Raw genomic sequence first — 16,473 nt, 5'->3', positions numbered from 1 at the left:
GCTTGTTCATGTTCGCAGCTTGTCTTCTAGATCGAAGCCGAGCCGAGGTGTTAAAAGCCCCGCGTCTATTGAACCGGGTGTAAATGTCGAGTGTACACATGCCCTCTGCACACAAAGCCCAATCTTAGTGGGTTTCAGTGGGATTTTTGATCAGTGGAAAAGGAATATCAGAGAGTCTTTACTGTCCCTGAGGGGCAATTTGGTCTGAAACAGTATTTGACCAAAAGTCCTTTGTTTAGGAACCCAACAGCTGATAAAAGAAATGATCTCGGGTATCTGTTATGTTTGGCACTGCCAGGGAAAGTATGCCTCCTCCTCCCTGATGGCAGGATGGTGTGCAGGTGAATTTAGTGACATTCATTCATCAGCTGAAGAGGTCACAATTGTCCGCAGAGCCCCGGATCTAAATATACAGCATGACCCAGAGAGATAAACGTGCAGCAAAAACAGAAGTCACATTCAAACAATTCATCAATGATGAATCACACAGCTGACACACACACACACACACACACACACAGAGAGAGACGGAGAGAGAGAGAGAGAGGGGTGGCATCGGGTTTTTTTTTTGCAGAGCTCAACACTATTTCACTCAGAATCGGATCGGTGCGTGCGTGTGTGCGCGTGTGTGCGCGTTAATAGTGCCGCACCCTGTCCTCTGTGCGTAAAAACCTCCCACGTACATCATCACACACCACGTTTCTTCTCCCAGCAGCGGGACGAGGAGAGAAGAAGAAGAGGAGAGAAAGAAGAAGAGGAGAGGAGAGCGGTTCACCTCGCCGACAGGTTCGGGCTCAGAGATGGGAGAGGAGCGGCCGCTGCTCAGGCTATGACACGGACACACCGGGCGGGAAGGATGGCTCTCACCAGCCGGGAAATGTTGTGCTTGATCGGAACCGCCTGCCTCTGGCTGCCGTTGTTCGCGGAGGTACGTGAAGCCTACACCTCTCTGATGAGGATGATGATGATGATGATGATGATTTTGCAATGTGGCCTGTTTTTTTTTCTTTTTCTTTTTTTTTCTCTTTTCTTTCTTGAGTCACGGTTTGATGACCTGAGCTAGATTGGACACACACGCCTAAATCGGGTCCGTAATTTAGACTGATTTGTGTCGTGCATGTTCCCCCCCCCCCTCCATTGATGCGTTCAGGGTGCACCTCCAACAAAAGCAGGTGCAGAAAGAGAAGAGGAAGAAGGGGCATTAAAACACCTCCTAATCCGCCTTTTTTTGTGCCAATTAAAAGGCGCCATCAAAGCGCATTGTCCAATTAGGCGGGACAGCATGTTGTCCCTCACACATGCATGCTCTCAATCACAACCCATCCTCCCTCCTCCTCCTCCCTCCTCCTCCCTCCTCGGCGGGGGTATCATGAGAGGAGCCCGTCGGTGGCTCCTGTGGCCCCGCGGTGATGTGGGACCGAGCCGTGCCGGGCTGCTGGATCCTGTCACAGCAGCTCAGTCAACACGCAGACAGACTGAAAGTGAGGCAGGTTGTTGTCGTCAGCTGTGGGTCAGAGAGGACCTCAGCTGGAACTCCTGAATTCCATCAATTAATACTAAATCAATCCATTAATCATTAGATCCACAGGCACACACACACACTCCTCTCCTCCTGTGTTGTACCACAGCGAGTGTGTGTTGTGCTAATGTGCAGCAGACGAGCTGTGTAGCCGCTGTAGAAGTCATTAGTGGAGCACAGCGATGTGCAGGATTTAATTAGAGCTGCAAACACTGGAAGCAGCCGTGCATGTAGCACAAATAGCACGCTGCAGATGAGTTCCAGCGCTCTTTTCCTTTTGTTCATTTCAACTTCATTAGACAAATCTTTTTCATCAGGAGGAGAGCGAACGGAGGCCGAGTGGAGCTACGGCACAGAGAGGAACCAAAATCCCTCTAAAGATCGTCCCTAACGTGCAAACTCTGCTTCACCCTCGATCACGTGCGACAGATTTTCTGAAATCAGAAGTTGTCAGTTTGCTGGATCTGCACTCAGATCCCCGTCTTCCACCAAATAATCCCTGGTTCTTGAGGTGGTTCTGGCAAATTCCTCGTTCACTCTGTCTTTTCAAGGCGGGAGGATCGCGATGGTACTCTGCCTGTCATCGTCTGTGTGAAAGTTACAGAGGTGTAATGAGGCGACAGTTTCGTTCCACCTCTGATCTTCCAGCGGAGGTACTAACAGCCGCAACAGAGGGCGACGTTCTGACAGCTAATCAGATCCTTCCCTCACGAAATAAAAAGAGAAATGTCCCGAACGTCAGCCATCAGAGCAAAGTTACAAGACCAAACAAGGTCGTGTCTCCAGCATTTAACGTGAGAAGGAAAACAAACTTCCACCCGCCCGAAAAACAGCAAGAGTTGACACGATGTAGCGCTGTTGGCTCAGTGGTAACAAACAAAGGTGGTAGAGAGGCGAGCCTTCGTTCCGGCGATACTGCTGAATCTCTGTGTGAAATGGTTGTAAAGATCCTATGAACCCTGGTGCTGCAGGATCCAGTGAATCGAAGTGTCAGAATACGACACCCACACGTCGGTTTCCAAGTTTATGGGCTATTTTTGGTTCCAGGCAGATGCGACGTGTATGTCTCGGGCTGAAAACCAGCTGGTATTTGGGTCAAAATGCTCAGAACGCCGACTGTAAACATTTTGTCTGGACCCTAATCCACCAACCCTGTCTCCTAGAAATGTACATTTATACACTTCTGTCAGGGTAACGTAGCTTGGATCGTCCAGCGTCATGAGAAGATGTTGGTTTATCCCGCAAAAAGTGTAACTCTACCTGTCATCGTTATGTTTAGGCGCTCACGGCACCTGGTTTAACATCAGGGAAAGATACGAGACTTGATTATTATTAACGAGTCAAAAGAGACTTAATTACGTCAGAAACTGGTGAGACAATTAGTTGTGTAGCGAGAAGTTCTAGGACACCTCAGAGTTTAGACTCGACACACCAGAAATGATACAGCAACATTTTAGAAATCTCTTAATGTCAACAGAGCCGGTAGATTGAACTTTTCCACAGACTTCAGTTGTTCAGACAGAACCGACCCGTGAGGACAAGCAGAGGTCCAACGAGCTCAACATGGAGGAAACTGACGCAACTATCAACTACACGGGACGAAACACAAGTTTATTCATTCTAGATCTCGACCGATAGACAAGGTGGCGGATAAAATTGGCTGATATTGGCCTGTGACAGATATCGTATCGGCCCGTATGTTGTCGATATCGGCCGATATGAAAACACATTATGGTTCTGAAGAACACGGTGCAGAAGACAGTTTATACACACCTTTGAGGGATGAAAACGTTTTACCCCCCTGATGTCGGCATCGGCCACCGAAAACTGCACAGCGGTCGCGCTCTGTTTGATTCTGTAGGTCTATAATGGAGACGTGAAAGGCAGATAGGAATGGTGCCGCGCTGCCCTCGTTTTCGCGGGGAGGTTTTGTGCCCGGTGGCAGACAAAGAGCACAGCGAAAGCTAGTTTTGTGGGGAAACAATCGAAAAGGCGGATGGTGTCATTGTTATTCAGCCATTACATTGTGCCATCAGCAAAAAAAAAAAACGCGTCCATTAAATAACAAACACAATCGATGTTCCAGCCTCTAGAAATGAGAAACTCTTTTTCTGGGGGGGGGGGGGGGGGGGGGGGGGGGTTGTAATGATGGTCGGACAAAACCAGCTGTTTTCTTGCATGAAATCGGGCTTTATGAAATAATGATGGACGCTGGACGGTGATTAAGTGAATATGTAGCAGCAGGATGATGACTGTAATCTTTGGTCACCTGCAGCTCAGACACAGAGGAGACGGTCTGCACACACAGGAGTGGCTGCTGCTAATGCATTTGCTTTAATTTAGTGTTTAAATGACTGTTATTATCAGAAAGTGCGAGTGGATTGTAATTCAGCGACCAGTTTGAGTGTTTTTCATCATGCAGGACTAAAAGCTCTGACGGGAAACATCGCTTCAGACCTCTGTCATCATCCTGCAGTCGTGTCATACACCGCTGCATCTTTATTCCTTCTGTTTATCCCAACGTCCCGCTCTATTCAGTGTGTTTGTGTGTGTGTGTGTGTGTTGGTGTGTGTGTTTGTGTTTGTTTGCGCGGGGATGCAGTGGACGCAGCTGCAGGAGCGTCATAACTGATTAGCGTCGTAATCGAGCCGTGTGATTGATGTGAATGGAGATATCAGCACCCATGTTCAACTACCACAGGTCACCTGTTCCTGCTCTAATATCATTAGGGTGAGCTGAGACCTCTGGGAGATGTGTGTGTGTGTGTGTGTGTGTGTTGTTTGTTGGAGAGAGACAACTGAAGATCAGATCTCACCTGTGTGAAGGTGAAATGTGTTGTATTTCACTGCCCTCACTACAGTTATACTTCCACAGCGGCAGCACTGTGTGTGTGTGCGTGTGTGTGTCTGTTACATATGTGTGTGTGTGTGTGTCTGTCTGTTACATATGTGTGTGTGTGTGCGTGCGTGTGTCTGTTACATATGTGTGTGTGTGTGTGTTGTTTGTTGGAGAGAGACAACTGAAGATCAGATCTTACCTGTGTGAAGGTGAAATGTGTTGTATTTCACTGCCCTCACTACAGTTATTCTTCCACAGCAGCAGCACTGTGTGTGTGTGTGTGTGTGTGTGTGTGTGTGTGTGTGTGTGTGTGTGTGTGTGTCTGTCTGTCTGTTACGTATGTGTGTTTGTGTGTGTGCGTGTGTCTGTTACGTACACGTGTGCGTTCTCTCCTCTCCTGCAAGGTGCCCCACTGTGGCGAGGTGTGACCTGATTTCTGAGAATGAAACAGACACTCTGTCAGAAGCCATCTGAAGCTGTCTGCTACTATTTGTGTGTGTGTGTGTGTGTGTGTGTGTTTTGTAATGTTTGCTCGGGGCTCTCACACCTGAGCGGGTTACACCTGTTATATTTTCTCCCTTTTGACTGGTGACGCCCGCCGTTAACAAATGAACTCATCCAGAAAATGTGTAAATGTGTCAGAAAACTCCTCCGCTCCTGTTACCATCTTTTCTTGTGTTGCGTGTTTTCCGGCTCTGACCTGAGAGTGTTTCACATTCAGAGAGCGGACGCATCGAAGGTCGAGCCCTGCGATACAAAATGTTCCACGTTTTTTTATTTTTTATTGCGCCGTTCGGACGTGAATGAGTCAGACTCACCCTTTTAAGTGGCCGTCAGACTTGTGGGTTGACTCCCCGAGCTGTTTTAATCTGAATGCGTTTGCAGTTACACAACGCGCTCGAGGAGGCCCGGTCATTGTTTCCAAACTCTGAAAATAACATATGATCACGTTGCTGATAAGTGGCCGGCGTGTGGACGTCTGAATCGTGACGGGTTTCTGTCGGGAACAGAGGCAGGAACATGTGGGACGTTGCTCCGAAACCGGTTCGACTGCAGTAGAAGTGAGCGGCCTGAAAACTCGCCAACACTGAAGCTGCACGTCAGAGAACGCTCAGACGGGCTCTTTAGAAACGAAAAGGAAATGATGTTGTCACAAGTTACCGTCGTTTGTGTCAAACATGCGATGCCTACGGAAAGAATTTGACACCCAGTAATTAAGAAAAACACATAAAATACACAAAAACATAATTTTTTTTTGAACAAAGACTGTTTAGTTTGGTTAAGGGAGAAAGTAAAGAGCAGTGTGTTCACCTCATGGATCAGGAGCTGTGAGCCAAACGGATGAAGAAACAGCTCAGCGTTCAGGCTTTTGATATATTGATAATCGATTAATCAGTTAAAATGAACCGATTTCTTGCATTCCAGCTTCTTAAATGTGAATATCTGCTGGTTTCGTTTCTCCTCTGTGACTGTAAACTGAATACCTTTCGAGCTGAGGACAAATCAAGCCTTTCGAGGACGTTTGAAGCACCAAGTGATATTTTTCACCATTTTCCGACATTTAACCGACCATCGATCGGAGAATAACAATGAATATAATCATCGGCTGCAGCTCTGCTCAGCATAAAGACTGGAAACGTGGGGGGGGAAACAGCTGGCCTGGCTCTGTTGAAATGCAATTAGCGCCTCTAAAGCACATGAGTGAATAAACATGCTCTTTTGTTTTAAATCCATATCAAAAACTGTTACGTTTAAAACTGACGAGCCGCGTGTTACGAGGGGCTCTCGTTACTCGCGAGAACCCGAGAAAAATCGCAGCAGATCTGTTTATTTCCCCAAATGTCAAAACGCGCTTTCAGGGAAAAAAAGTCCTGAAAAGCTGTGACAGTGATCCACGAACACAAACTAGATCTGCACATGTGTTTTTTAAGAATTCGCGAACGAATGTCGGTGGAGGAACACGTGGACCGTTTTTATGTGTGTCATCCGGTCGGGAGCTGCTTGCTGCGATGTGGATCATTTATTCAGCGTCTTCTCGTTAAAATCCGCAGGGATGTTCTGCTAATTCCCAGCCGAAAGGGAGGGAAAATAACCTCGATGTTCTGTCTCACTGTTAATCTTCCTTTATTGCCTTGAATTCTCAGGTTGTTAACATCCCTCTCTCGTCTTTTCTGCAGGTGGTGGCTGAGGACAGTTACTTAAACGAGGTGCAGAACTCAGGTAAGTGGGAGGTGATGCTCCTGTCTCTACACCATAAATCAATCTCCTCCTCCTCCATCTCTTCCCTTTTCTGCTTCCATCTTTTCCCTCCAGTTTAACCCACATTCTGGGCTCAGACGCTCACGATTCCCCTCCTTCGGCGCCTCGTCTTTTCTCTTTTTATCGGGCCCCCGCTCCCACACTCACTCGCCGTCTCACCTCTTCCTCTTCCCCCACTCCGGCCCTCGCACCCCTCCGCTTTTAATTTTCCCCGAGACGAGGCCATGATGGGGGGTAGGGCGAGGAACTCCTCCTCCTCCTCCTTCCTCCTCCTCCTCAGGCTCATTTCCAGGGTTGAAATGTCGCTGCTTTTACAGACGGACCGGTTGAAAATCACACGCAAATACAAACACACCTGGATCAGATAGAAGCCACCACAAAGCTCTCGGAATATTACCATTATCGTCAATTTTTATGGCTGGAATTCGTTGCAACGTTTTCCCTCCTGCTCCTCTTTATTTTTCGCACCAAATTGAATCAAAACCAGGTGAAATTGTGGCAAAAAACGTGAACACACGGTTAACGCGTTCCATATTTATCATAACGTGTGCGTTTTGTGTGCAGAAGACGCCGTCCGCCCACCCCCCATACAGCAAGCCTCCGCGTGTGAACCGTGTCAAATACTCATTGTGGCTGGGAAATGGATTATGGGAGCAGGGAGACTGAGTGTTCCCATGGCGATGGGAGGGCGGGTGTTGTTCGTGTGTGTGTGTGTGCGGAGATGAATAGGAGAACTTGAATGAGACGTACAGGACGCGAGATGAAGGAGGAGGAAGTGGAATTTAAAAAGCCGACACAAAGAGAGAGGGAGATGTTCTTGCTTCCACTGGTGACAGAGATACGGGGGAAATATTGCCCGGTTTAGTTACGTAAGGCTTTTTTTTTTTTTTTTTAAACTTTATTAATATTTCATCAGGCCTGACTATAAAACTTTTATCACCATTACAGAGCACATGAAGCTTTAAAACATATTTTTATTTATTCATTCCGTTTTGTGGTCATTAAACACACATTTAACAGCAGTGACAACACACACACACACACACACGTATGTCGTGTTGTCATGAAAACAAAATCAACTAGAAATATTTGACGATTTAAATAAACATGAATTGGTGCCTTTTAAAAATAGTAGTTTTTCAGGAATATATCGTCATCAAACAGGCTGACGGACGTTTTTGCCTAAATGTGACTTAGTGCTGAAAAAACGTTCAATTTCCCTGATTTTCCAACATATTGGTTTATTTTCAAAGAAAAGATGCAGTTAAATAGAAGTTGTGTCGAGATGTCGGCTGTGATCTCTGCACGGCCTTCCTCCTTTATTTGTCCGTATCGCAGTAATGTAACGTAATGTAACGATTTTTTGAAATTGCATTTACGAATCAAACAGTTAGGATGTTTCTCGCGTTACGTAAGGTCTTAAATAATCGGCACGCACGACAGGTAGAAATGTGGCTTTTCACGCTCGCTTGCACAATAGTCGCTCAAGCGCCAAATAAACCGGACCGGCCGACCCTGAAGTCATGATTTGATGAGCAAGCGGTGCGAGCGTTTGTGTTTTTAGCATGTTCGGTCCGTTAAATGCAGATCACGTGCACCTCCAGTCAGTTTTTTTTCTCCGTAATTATTAGCATTGCAACCGGACTGACGCTCTAACAAGGATGATGTCGCGAGCATCGATATATAAGCAATAGTCATCACTCAAACATAAAATCTCCCTCGACTAGGGCCCTATAAAATACGTTTTATTTTTTCCCAAATTCCGTTTTATTTTTTCCCTAATTCCGTTTTTTCCGTTTTAATTTTTGTGAATTCCGTTTTTTCTGTTTTAATTTTTGTGAATCCCGATTTACTCTTATTATACTACCAAAAACATTGTGTTTTTAAGTAACTAAAATGTACACAAATTAAATAGAAATTACCTTAAATTAATTGAGGTGACAAACATATTTCCTCAATACTGTACAGTACAGTAAAGTGCATCAAAAACATTTGATTCTTCATACAGTAGTATATTTTGTGTTTTTATGGGTTTCATTGAATAAAAACATGGTCAGTTCTCAGGCAGATCTAGAAAAGCCTCCCAGCACAGGCAGAGTCAGCTAACAGGGCTGTGGCTAACGGGGCTAGCTAGCTAACAGCAGCTACTGTTAGCAGCAGTTAACAGTCACTCTGGTGATATGCCGATAATATAAATCGGACAGGTGGCTAACTCTAACGCATTAACGTTACATACACCTTTAATTGTGATTTTTCAGGTCTGCTTCTTTGCAAAACAACAGTTCACCTGACACATACAAGTCGTTCGGGAACTGCTTGGCTCTGTACTGAGGGGTAAATCTCAAGTTTCTCAGCTTTTACGCCGACAAAGACGGAGCCGTGAGCAGCCGCTTCGCCATGCTTACATTGTTTTGACGGGGGAGCTCAGTCTGTGGGGAGGGGGGAGGGGCGACCATAGACATATATACGTGTATATGTCTATGGCGGCGACGACTTGTTGTGCCACCCAGATTTGGTTCCCCCCGTGCAGTTTTCCCCAGACAAACGTTCCTCTTCCACACGAGAACAACATTTCAGTGAAATTATGTCAAATTCCGCGATATTCCGCGTTAAAAAGTAGATTCCATTTTAATCTGCCAATTCCGCGATTCCGTGATCGCGGAAATCATAGGGCCCTACTCGACACTGAGGAGCTGCATCCAAACACATGTTAACAGTGTGGCTCGTCAACATTTCCAGGAAAGGAGTCATAAATCATAAAATAAATATCATAAAAAATACAAAAAGTGCACAGAAGAAAACATCATGTGAACGTCCTCTTTATTAGCACTGGGCTGATATTCGGGCATAAGTACATTTAATGCTTCATTACGTGAAGATGCACATCAGGCGATTTTGTAGAGTAATGCAAAAGGAATTCCTTTCTCCAGTGAAGGAATGTAATGTTTGTTTTAAAGTGACAAGTAATGTGTAACAGGTCGACTGACGCTGATTATTAGTAATCCAGGAGACAGATGACCGATAATTGGAAGCGATATTCATTTACAGGGGAAATAAAACCTTATTCTCAATATTAAGAATGGCCACTGATGGAATGTAACCAATTACAAATACTCAAGCACGGAACTTGTGTCAAAATTTTCAGGTACTTTCCATTTTCAGTTTTCACTTTCACTCCACTTTGTCCTTTTAGTTGATGCACTCAGCCACTTGTTACTGTTTGTTCCTGATACAGATTATTATCAAATTATCGCTGGCCGACCCTGAATGTGTAATCCATTACTTCCTCAAAGAAAGTACGTAGATATTCTGCTGCTTTATACTTCCTCTCCTCTTCATAATCTGCAGATCGTTCAGATTATTTAGTGTTTCTGGGCTGTTAATCGCGATGCGTTACCGGTCAGATAGTGTTGTGGGCGGGAGGACGCTGCATCAGAGCCCTTTTTTAAGAAATTAGTTTATTTTATCGACAAGCTGACAAAAGAATCACTGACACTGATAATCTGGAAAAATGCAACTTGAGTGTCAGCCTTCATGTTTGAAAGGCTTCTGATGCTCAGTCATCCGGCCGACTGCCCTGGAAATTGACGCTGTCTTATAAATAAGAAATATTAAATAAAGTATTACATTTAATCATCCGTAAATTACATAAAAAAGGGAAGATGAATCATCGACTCAGGTGTTTGTGATTATAAAAAGTTGCTTTACAAGAAAGAAAACTCTGTCCTGAATGAGTTTGTTTTTTAAAATCAGTTGCACTGTGATAAGTGACCCACAGATCAGAGTCTCTGAAGCCTCCGTTCACTCCGTACGACCGACAGGAACAATTATCATCGGCTCCAGGTTTGAACCGTATTCATTATCACAAGGATTAAAGTACGGATACAGAGGCTCAGTAAACAAACACTCATCAAACGAGTAAATAAGTGCTGCAGTCTGAACGTCGTAGAAAGAAATTTGCCGTCTGTTGTAATCCGTATACACGCCGACCCGCTCCACTTTTCCCACGTGCACCGGCACGTTTGGAGCACTGAAGGTTTCGAACTTATCCACCAGGAACCAGATGGCCCAGAGTCCACAATCGGGACTCCGAAACAGAGACCCCCTCCTCTGGATCGACGCCGTGGCCACGCCAAGGCACCACTCGGTCTTTCCCCCGACGAACACCTCAAAGTAAAACCTGCATGACGAGAAACCTCTCTGTCCCAGGACTGCCAGGTGCTCCGTAAACATGCTCGGGTTCAGGATCTGGTTGGCCCACAGACCTGAGCCCTGGCTGTACCTCACCTGCTTCCTGTCGTCCGATATGATGAGCAGAGGGTGAGCGGTGTTGGGGTCGAGCAGGACGTCCTCCTCGTACCGCTGCAGGTATCCCAGCGCCGCATCGTTCGGCGCGTCTGTGCCGGTGGACAGTTTGATTTCTGTGTTCATTTTACTCAGCAGCTTTCGCAGTTGAGACAACGATGTGCTCAAAGATTTCCGAACGTGATTGATCTCCACGAGTCTGTCGAAGCTGAACATGGACAGGTCCATTGTGTGTGGCAGGAGGGGCGAGTTTATGAATCTCTGGAGGAAACAGAACTGGTCGTCGGTCTGTCTGAGCTCCTCCAGCTTCGTCGTCGACGCCTGCAGCTCGCCGATCTCCTGCTCCATGCAGCTAACAAACCCGGCTGCTTGTTCTGCTGCTGCCTTTTGCTTCTCCTCCATCACCTTTATGAGCTCCGCCCGGCTCTCCTGAACCTCAGAAACCAGCACCGTCAACTCCTGCAAACCGCTCGCGATCACATCTTTGGTCTCCGCCTCGCTTTGCTTCACTGAGTCCGTCACATCTCGAACCTTCTGCAGCCTTTCCTGGATCATCTGCTGCACTTTGGTCTCTGCCTCCCCCAGCAGAACCTTCATCTCCACGTACGCTCGCCTCACGGGAACGACGTCGTGCCTCGCGTGGCGCGAGCTGGCGCAGGCGTCGCACACCAGAACCTTGTCCTTTCTGCAGAACATCACGAGGAGTCTGGTGTGCTCCTTGCAGAGCCGGTCCTCCAGCCTCGCCAAGGGCTCAACCAGCGTGTGTCTCTTGAGCCCGGCGGCTCTGTGGTGAGGCTCCAGATGAACGTCGCAGTAAGAAGTCAGACACTCCAGACAGGACTTGACAGCCTCTTGCTGGGTGTCAGTACAAATATCACACAGCACCACGCCGCCACAGCTGGCCTGCTGTTGTTCTGAGCTCCAGATGTCAACTTCTGTCGCTTGAAGCGACTTGAACTGCAACGCGAGCTCAGAAATGAACGTGTTGACTTTGAGGTCCGGCCTCCTTTGAAACGTCTCCTTACAGAGGGGACACCGGCAGACCGATGTGTCGTCCCAGTAGGTCGTGAGGCAGGACATGCAGAAGTTGTGTCCGCACGGGGTGGAAACGGGCCGACTGAACACGTCCAGGCAGATCGGACAGAGAAACTGATCCTCGGACAGGAGGCTGCTGCTGGAGGCCATGTCTGAAAACTAACACAGTTCAATTGAGTTAATATTTACAAAGCTGAGACTCAAAGTTCACTCTTGGGAACAGAAGTTACAAAGTCTTAATATCACCACAGAATCTGTTTAGTAGCTTTCAATCGTATCTAATGATCTAAACCAGACGGTGGATTCTGTCCAGATGTTCAAATTGAACATGTTTCGGAGCACTTTGTGGATTTTTCTTCTTCTTTTCTTTGACTTTTTGTGCCTTTTTATTTGATAGGATAGCTTATCAATAGAGAGGTGGGATGACGGGGAGAACGTTAGGGGCAACTGGGTCTCCTGTGGATTTGCAACTATTAATAGTTTAATTGTTTAATTCATTTGTGAATAAATGAATATCTTTTCGCCTTGAACCGCTGGATCAGTCTGTTAATGCGGGATTTCCCTATTTTCTGATATATTATGGATCAGATAACTTGCAAGGCCAGTTTCTTGCATGTTTATATTCATGTTTATGCTCGTAGACATCATTCAGTGCAGCTTTGAATAACTTCATGTTTAAGCCCCTGAGATCAGGAAGAGGCATCAGAAATACTGAAACAGAACAAGAAAACTGAAGGATCTTCACATAAAAATACTTGTTTTATCTGCTTCTTTTTCTCTTTATTGATATTTGGCTTAACCATTAAACAGAGCAGACAGATTTAGGAGTCAGACACTGTCTTTTTTATTGGTCTTTATTGACTTCTGATCCACGTCAGCTTGAAAGCAGAAGTCCGAAGTTCATTCTGGACCTCATGAATGGCAGAAAGAATAAAAAAAATCACCACAATGTCATTCTTGATCTCCATGCAGGCAATGTGAAAGCTCCTGTGAAGCTTATAAATGGAGGATTTTAAATGTTTTTCTGTGCCAACTGCTGTTTGCAAGGTCAAGAATCAGCTCCTCTTTCAGCCAACATGAAACAGAAGTCCTTAAAGTGCATTCAGAGGAGAGAAAAAAAAAGGAACATTTTAAATTGAAATCTTAATGAGAAACTCTTTCTGCTGCTGGAGATCTTGTCATGTGAAACCTCTAAGGAACAGACCTTGTGGTTTAGCTTGTTGCTCCCACCAGACAAAGCATTTGTTGTGGTGTCTCAGAAAGCAGCATTTCTCTGCTTTAAAAGCTGTCAAACGGCATAAAACCTGATAAAACTACAACCCCCACACGACATATGTTTCACCTCTTGATGTTACAAAGAAAGTCTGGCTGTGTAACGACTACTTACATGTGTTAGGTGTCGGCCTGTGGAGGAGAAACAGAGACGGCAGAGCGCTGGGTTGTTTCCCAGGAAGGAACTTTACTTTCAGTTTCCTCCTGTGTCATGTTTCTTAAAGGGACAGCGCGCCTTTTTTATTCTGAGCTTGAAGGGTTTTTTTTTTTATAGGTTGGCTGTTTTTGAGTGTGCTCTGTATTATTTATTGTTCGAGGATGGATTTCTGCTTTAGTTCGGTACATTTTCCTCTGCTCTTCCTCTTATCTTCCTCCAAATTGGACCCAGCAGTGTGTGTGAGAGTGTGTGTGTGTGTGTGTGTGTGTTTCTGCGCCTGACTGTACTGTAGTGTGTGTTGCTGTCTTGATCACTATGCAGCAAATCTCCTGGGTGTGTGTATGTGTGTGTGTGTGTTTGTTACTGTGTAAGGTGGGCTTGAGGGGTTGCTCTGCGTAGATAATGTTCCAGGACGGCCGAGCTGTGTGTGTGTGTCGAGGAGATAAGACCGCTGCCGGTCGCTGACGCACCGCCCGCTATTAATCATAGTTTAGTAGACGCTTGGCCCTCGAAAAAACACTTAAAGCTCCAGTGCTCACCACAGGGGGAGAAACACTCCATTACATGCAGAAATTAACATTCACTGTTGGTTTGTTGTTCTGTTTTTCATACTCTCTGATCAGTTGATGAATGAGAGGAGAGAACAAGGAAGGGGAGAAAAGAGCAAGGAAATAGGATATAAATACATTGGTGGTGTTTTTTTTTAATCTCGCTACTGAATCCTGAAGTGTTTAATATTAAAAGCGCATTTGTAAATAGTCTCTCTGTTCAGTAGAGCTCAGATGGGACCATTTTTAAATTAAACTGTTGAAATACACTGTTTGGTTATTCGGAGCATCACATGTTAGCTAACGGTGAGCTAGGAGCGAGTAGCTTGCATTTCTAAAACTTTTTTTGAAAGCCATATTGTTGCGGTAGTGTCTCTCCTCATGTTTTACACTGTCGACACACTCTTGCTCTCCATTTTATGTTATATCCATAGGAAAGTTTCCATTTTCTGACAATTTGAAGACAAGTTATTGTGCTTTACATAATGTCCAAAGGTGTTTTTTTTTAGAATCAGGTTAGCCAAGATTTTTTTATTGCAACTGCCCAAAATATCCCAGAATCTCAATTCCATGAAAGAATTTGCGACCCCTCGTGTAACATTTAAATAAGTGAGTAACTTTGCAAGAAATGCTCAACTTCATCTTGCTGTGATGTCTCAAGGCAGTCGTTTTCATTATTTATTGAACATCAGTCTTTGTCAACACGCGTCTTGCTTTTTCCAGACATCCGGATATTTAGCTTTTCATGCCCATCAGCAGACGTCCAAGACAGAGTTCAGATTCTGAACCTGTAGAAGTACAGAAGTGGGTCTGGACTGAGGGACGCGCACGCACAACCTCCACAAATTACTACATTTTAAAAGCTGTGATTATCAAAAGAGAAATGCCATTTAAACAAGGATACAGAAGCTGTCAGTCAAGTCAAAACAAGCTGAGGAACTTGTACTAAAAGCCACTTCAATAAACCGTTTCGCACCTTCACCTTGCCCCGCTGAGTGCTTCAGTACGTGTGGTGCGGTTATGAGTACCACTCTGCTTGTTATGTTCTGCAATATAAATCCTTTTCAAGTTTATTATAGGCGGCAGAAAATATAACCTGCTCTATATTTTGTGGCCTAATTTCGCTCCACTTTGAAGTCAGCAGTTTCTCTCTCGGTCCGTCTCACGTCCCTCCTCCTCCTCCTCCTCAAAAGGAGATTACTGGAAGTGTCCGATCACCGCCGCGTTCAGTGCTGTTGGTCGGAGGTTAATGGAGATTTCTCCGGTCCAACATGGATCAGCAGCGGGGGTAAATGCATTAGAGTGGGGGCCCCGCTGTGGTGGTGGACAGTGGATGAGCCTCATCCATGTAAGTCCTTTATGTCGAGATGAAACGCAGACATGGGGGGATAATGGGGGCTTGAATAGAGGCGATTCCACTCCTTAAAACTTTCACTCCCTCTTTCTTCACATTGTCCTCTCTGACCCAAATCCTCCCTGCTTTCATCCACATCATCTTATCCTCTCATCTTCCTCCCTCCCTCCCTCCCTCCCTCCTCTTCGTGCAGTGCCTCTGTCCTGCTCTGAGGGATTCACAGAGTTGGGGTACTACAACGGCACCGTGTCTCAGACGGACTCTGGCGCCCCCTGTCTGAAGTGGACCGAGTTCCCGGACTACGTTATGCAGTACCCGGGCCGAGGGCTGGGCGACCACAGCTACTGCAGGAACCCGGACCGGGAGTCCAACCCCTGGTGCTTCTTTAGACAAAACTCTGGAGCCATCGGATGGGCCTACTGCGACTGCCACCAGGGTACGACTCCGGATCAGCCGGCTTGTGACTTTTACAGTGATAAGCTTTTGTTTTATAGCCCTTCCTTAAACTACAGAGAGATTTATGATCAGAATAAAACACAGCAAAACATCAAGAGGCGTTCAGACGGCTGGCGAATATCGATCTCGTCTCTTCTTCTGTGGGTGTTTTTCAGGCGCAGCTCGTCTGGTTGGCAGCTCGTCCTCCGGCAGTGGGCGCGTCGAGGTCTACCTGAACGGTCAGTGGGGGGCGGTGTGCGACTCCCACTGGTCCGACAGAGACGCCAGTGTGGTCTGCAGACAGCTGGGCCTCGGGTCAGGGAAAAATCAGAACACACGCTCTCCTTCGGTGTTGATGTCTCACAGCTTGTTCTCACTGCTGATTATTTCTTTTTTTTTTCTTCCCGTCCCGACAGTGAGATCGGCACGGCCCTGCAGCACTCTCAGTTCGGCTCCGGCTCGGGCCTCTTCCACTACGAGCGCCTGGGTTGCCGTGGCGACGAGAACAGTGTGAGCAAGTGCCGGAGCAGGACGTTCGTCACCGGAGACTGTAGCCATGGAAACGAGGCGGCAGTGGTGTGCGCGGCGCCGGAAGGTCAGTGTGACTTCAGTCAGACCCGAACGTTTCCGCTCCACACACCTGAGAGACACCGAGGCTGAGCTTTATTTAATTCATCCAAAGATTATTGGTTTTTCCCTTTATACTGAAATGTGTAGTGATGTTTTATGAATTCCCCGTTTGGACCCTGAG

General features: G+C 46.2%; 2 protein-coding genes across 2 annotated transcripts in view; one reads left to right on the top strand and one right to left on the bottom strand.

Moving 5' to 3' along the window:
• The first annotated feature begins 528 nt into the window (after positions 1–528).
• Positions 529–16,473, top strand: part of LOC115571215 (neurotrypsin-like) — a 29,734-nt gene continuing 13,789 nt past the window's right edge. The window contains exons 1-5 of the mRNA XM_030400418.1: positions 529–928; positions 6,535–6,577; positions 15,481–15,723; positions 15,899–16,037; positions 16,139–16,317. Of these exons, the coding sequence (XP_030256278.1) occupies positions 830–928; positions 6,535–6,577; positions 15,481–15,723; positions 15,899–16,037; positions 16,139–16,317 (703 nt within the window). The 5' untranslated portion in view covers positions 529–829. The remainder of the gene's footprint in view (positions 929–6,534; positions 6,578–15,480; positions 15,724–15,898; positions 16,038–16,138; positions 16,318–16,473) is intronic.
• On the bottom strand, positions 9,420–13,432 carry LOC115571220 (E3 ubiquitin-protein ligase TRIM21-like). The gene is made up of 2 exons (XM_030400452.1): positions 13,344–13,432; positions 9,420–12,115 (listed from the first exon to the last, which is right to left on the bottom strand). The coding sequence occupies exon 2, from the start codon at positions 12,104–12,106 to the stop codon at positions 10,418–10,420; it is 1,689 nt and encodes a 562-aa protein (XP_030256312.1). The 5' UTR covers positions 12,107–12,115; positions 13,344–13,432; the 3' UTR covers positions 9,420–10,417.

This window comes from Sparus aurata, chromosome 20 (genome assembly GCF_900880675.1).
Source record: "Sparus aurata chromosome 20, fSpaAur1.1, whole genome shotgun sequence".
Taxonomy (NCBI): Eukaryota; Metazoa; Chordata; class Actinopteri; order Spariformes; family Sparidae; genus Sparus; species Sparus aurata.
This window is presented reverse-complemented; position numbering and strand designations above follow the sequence as displayed.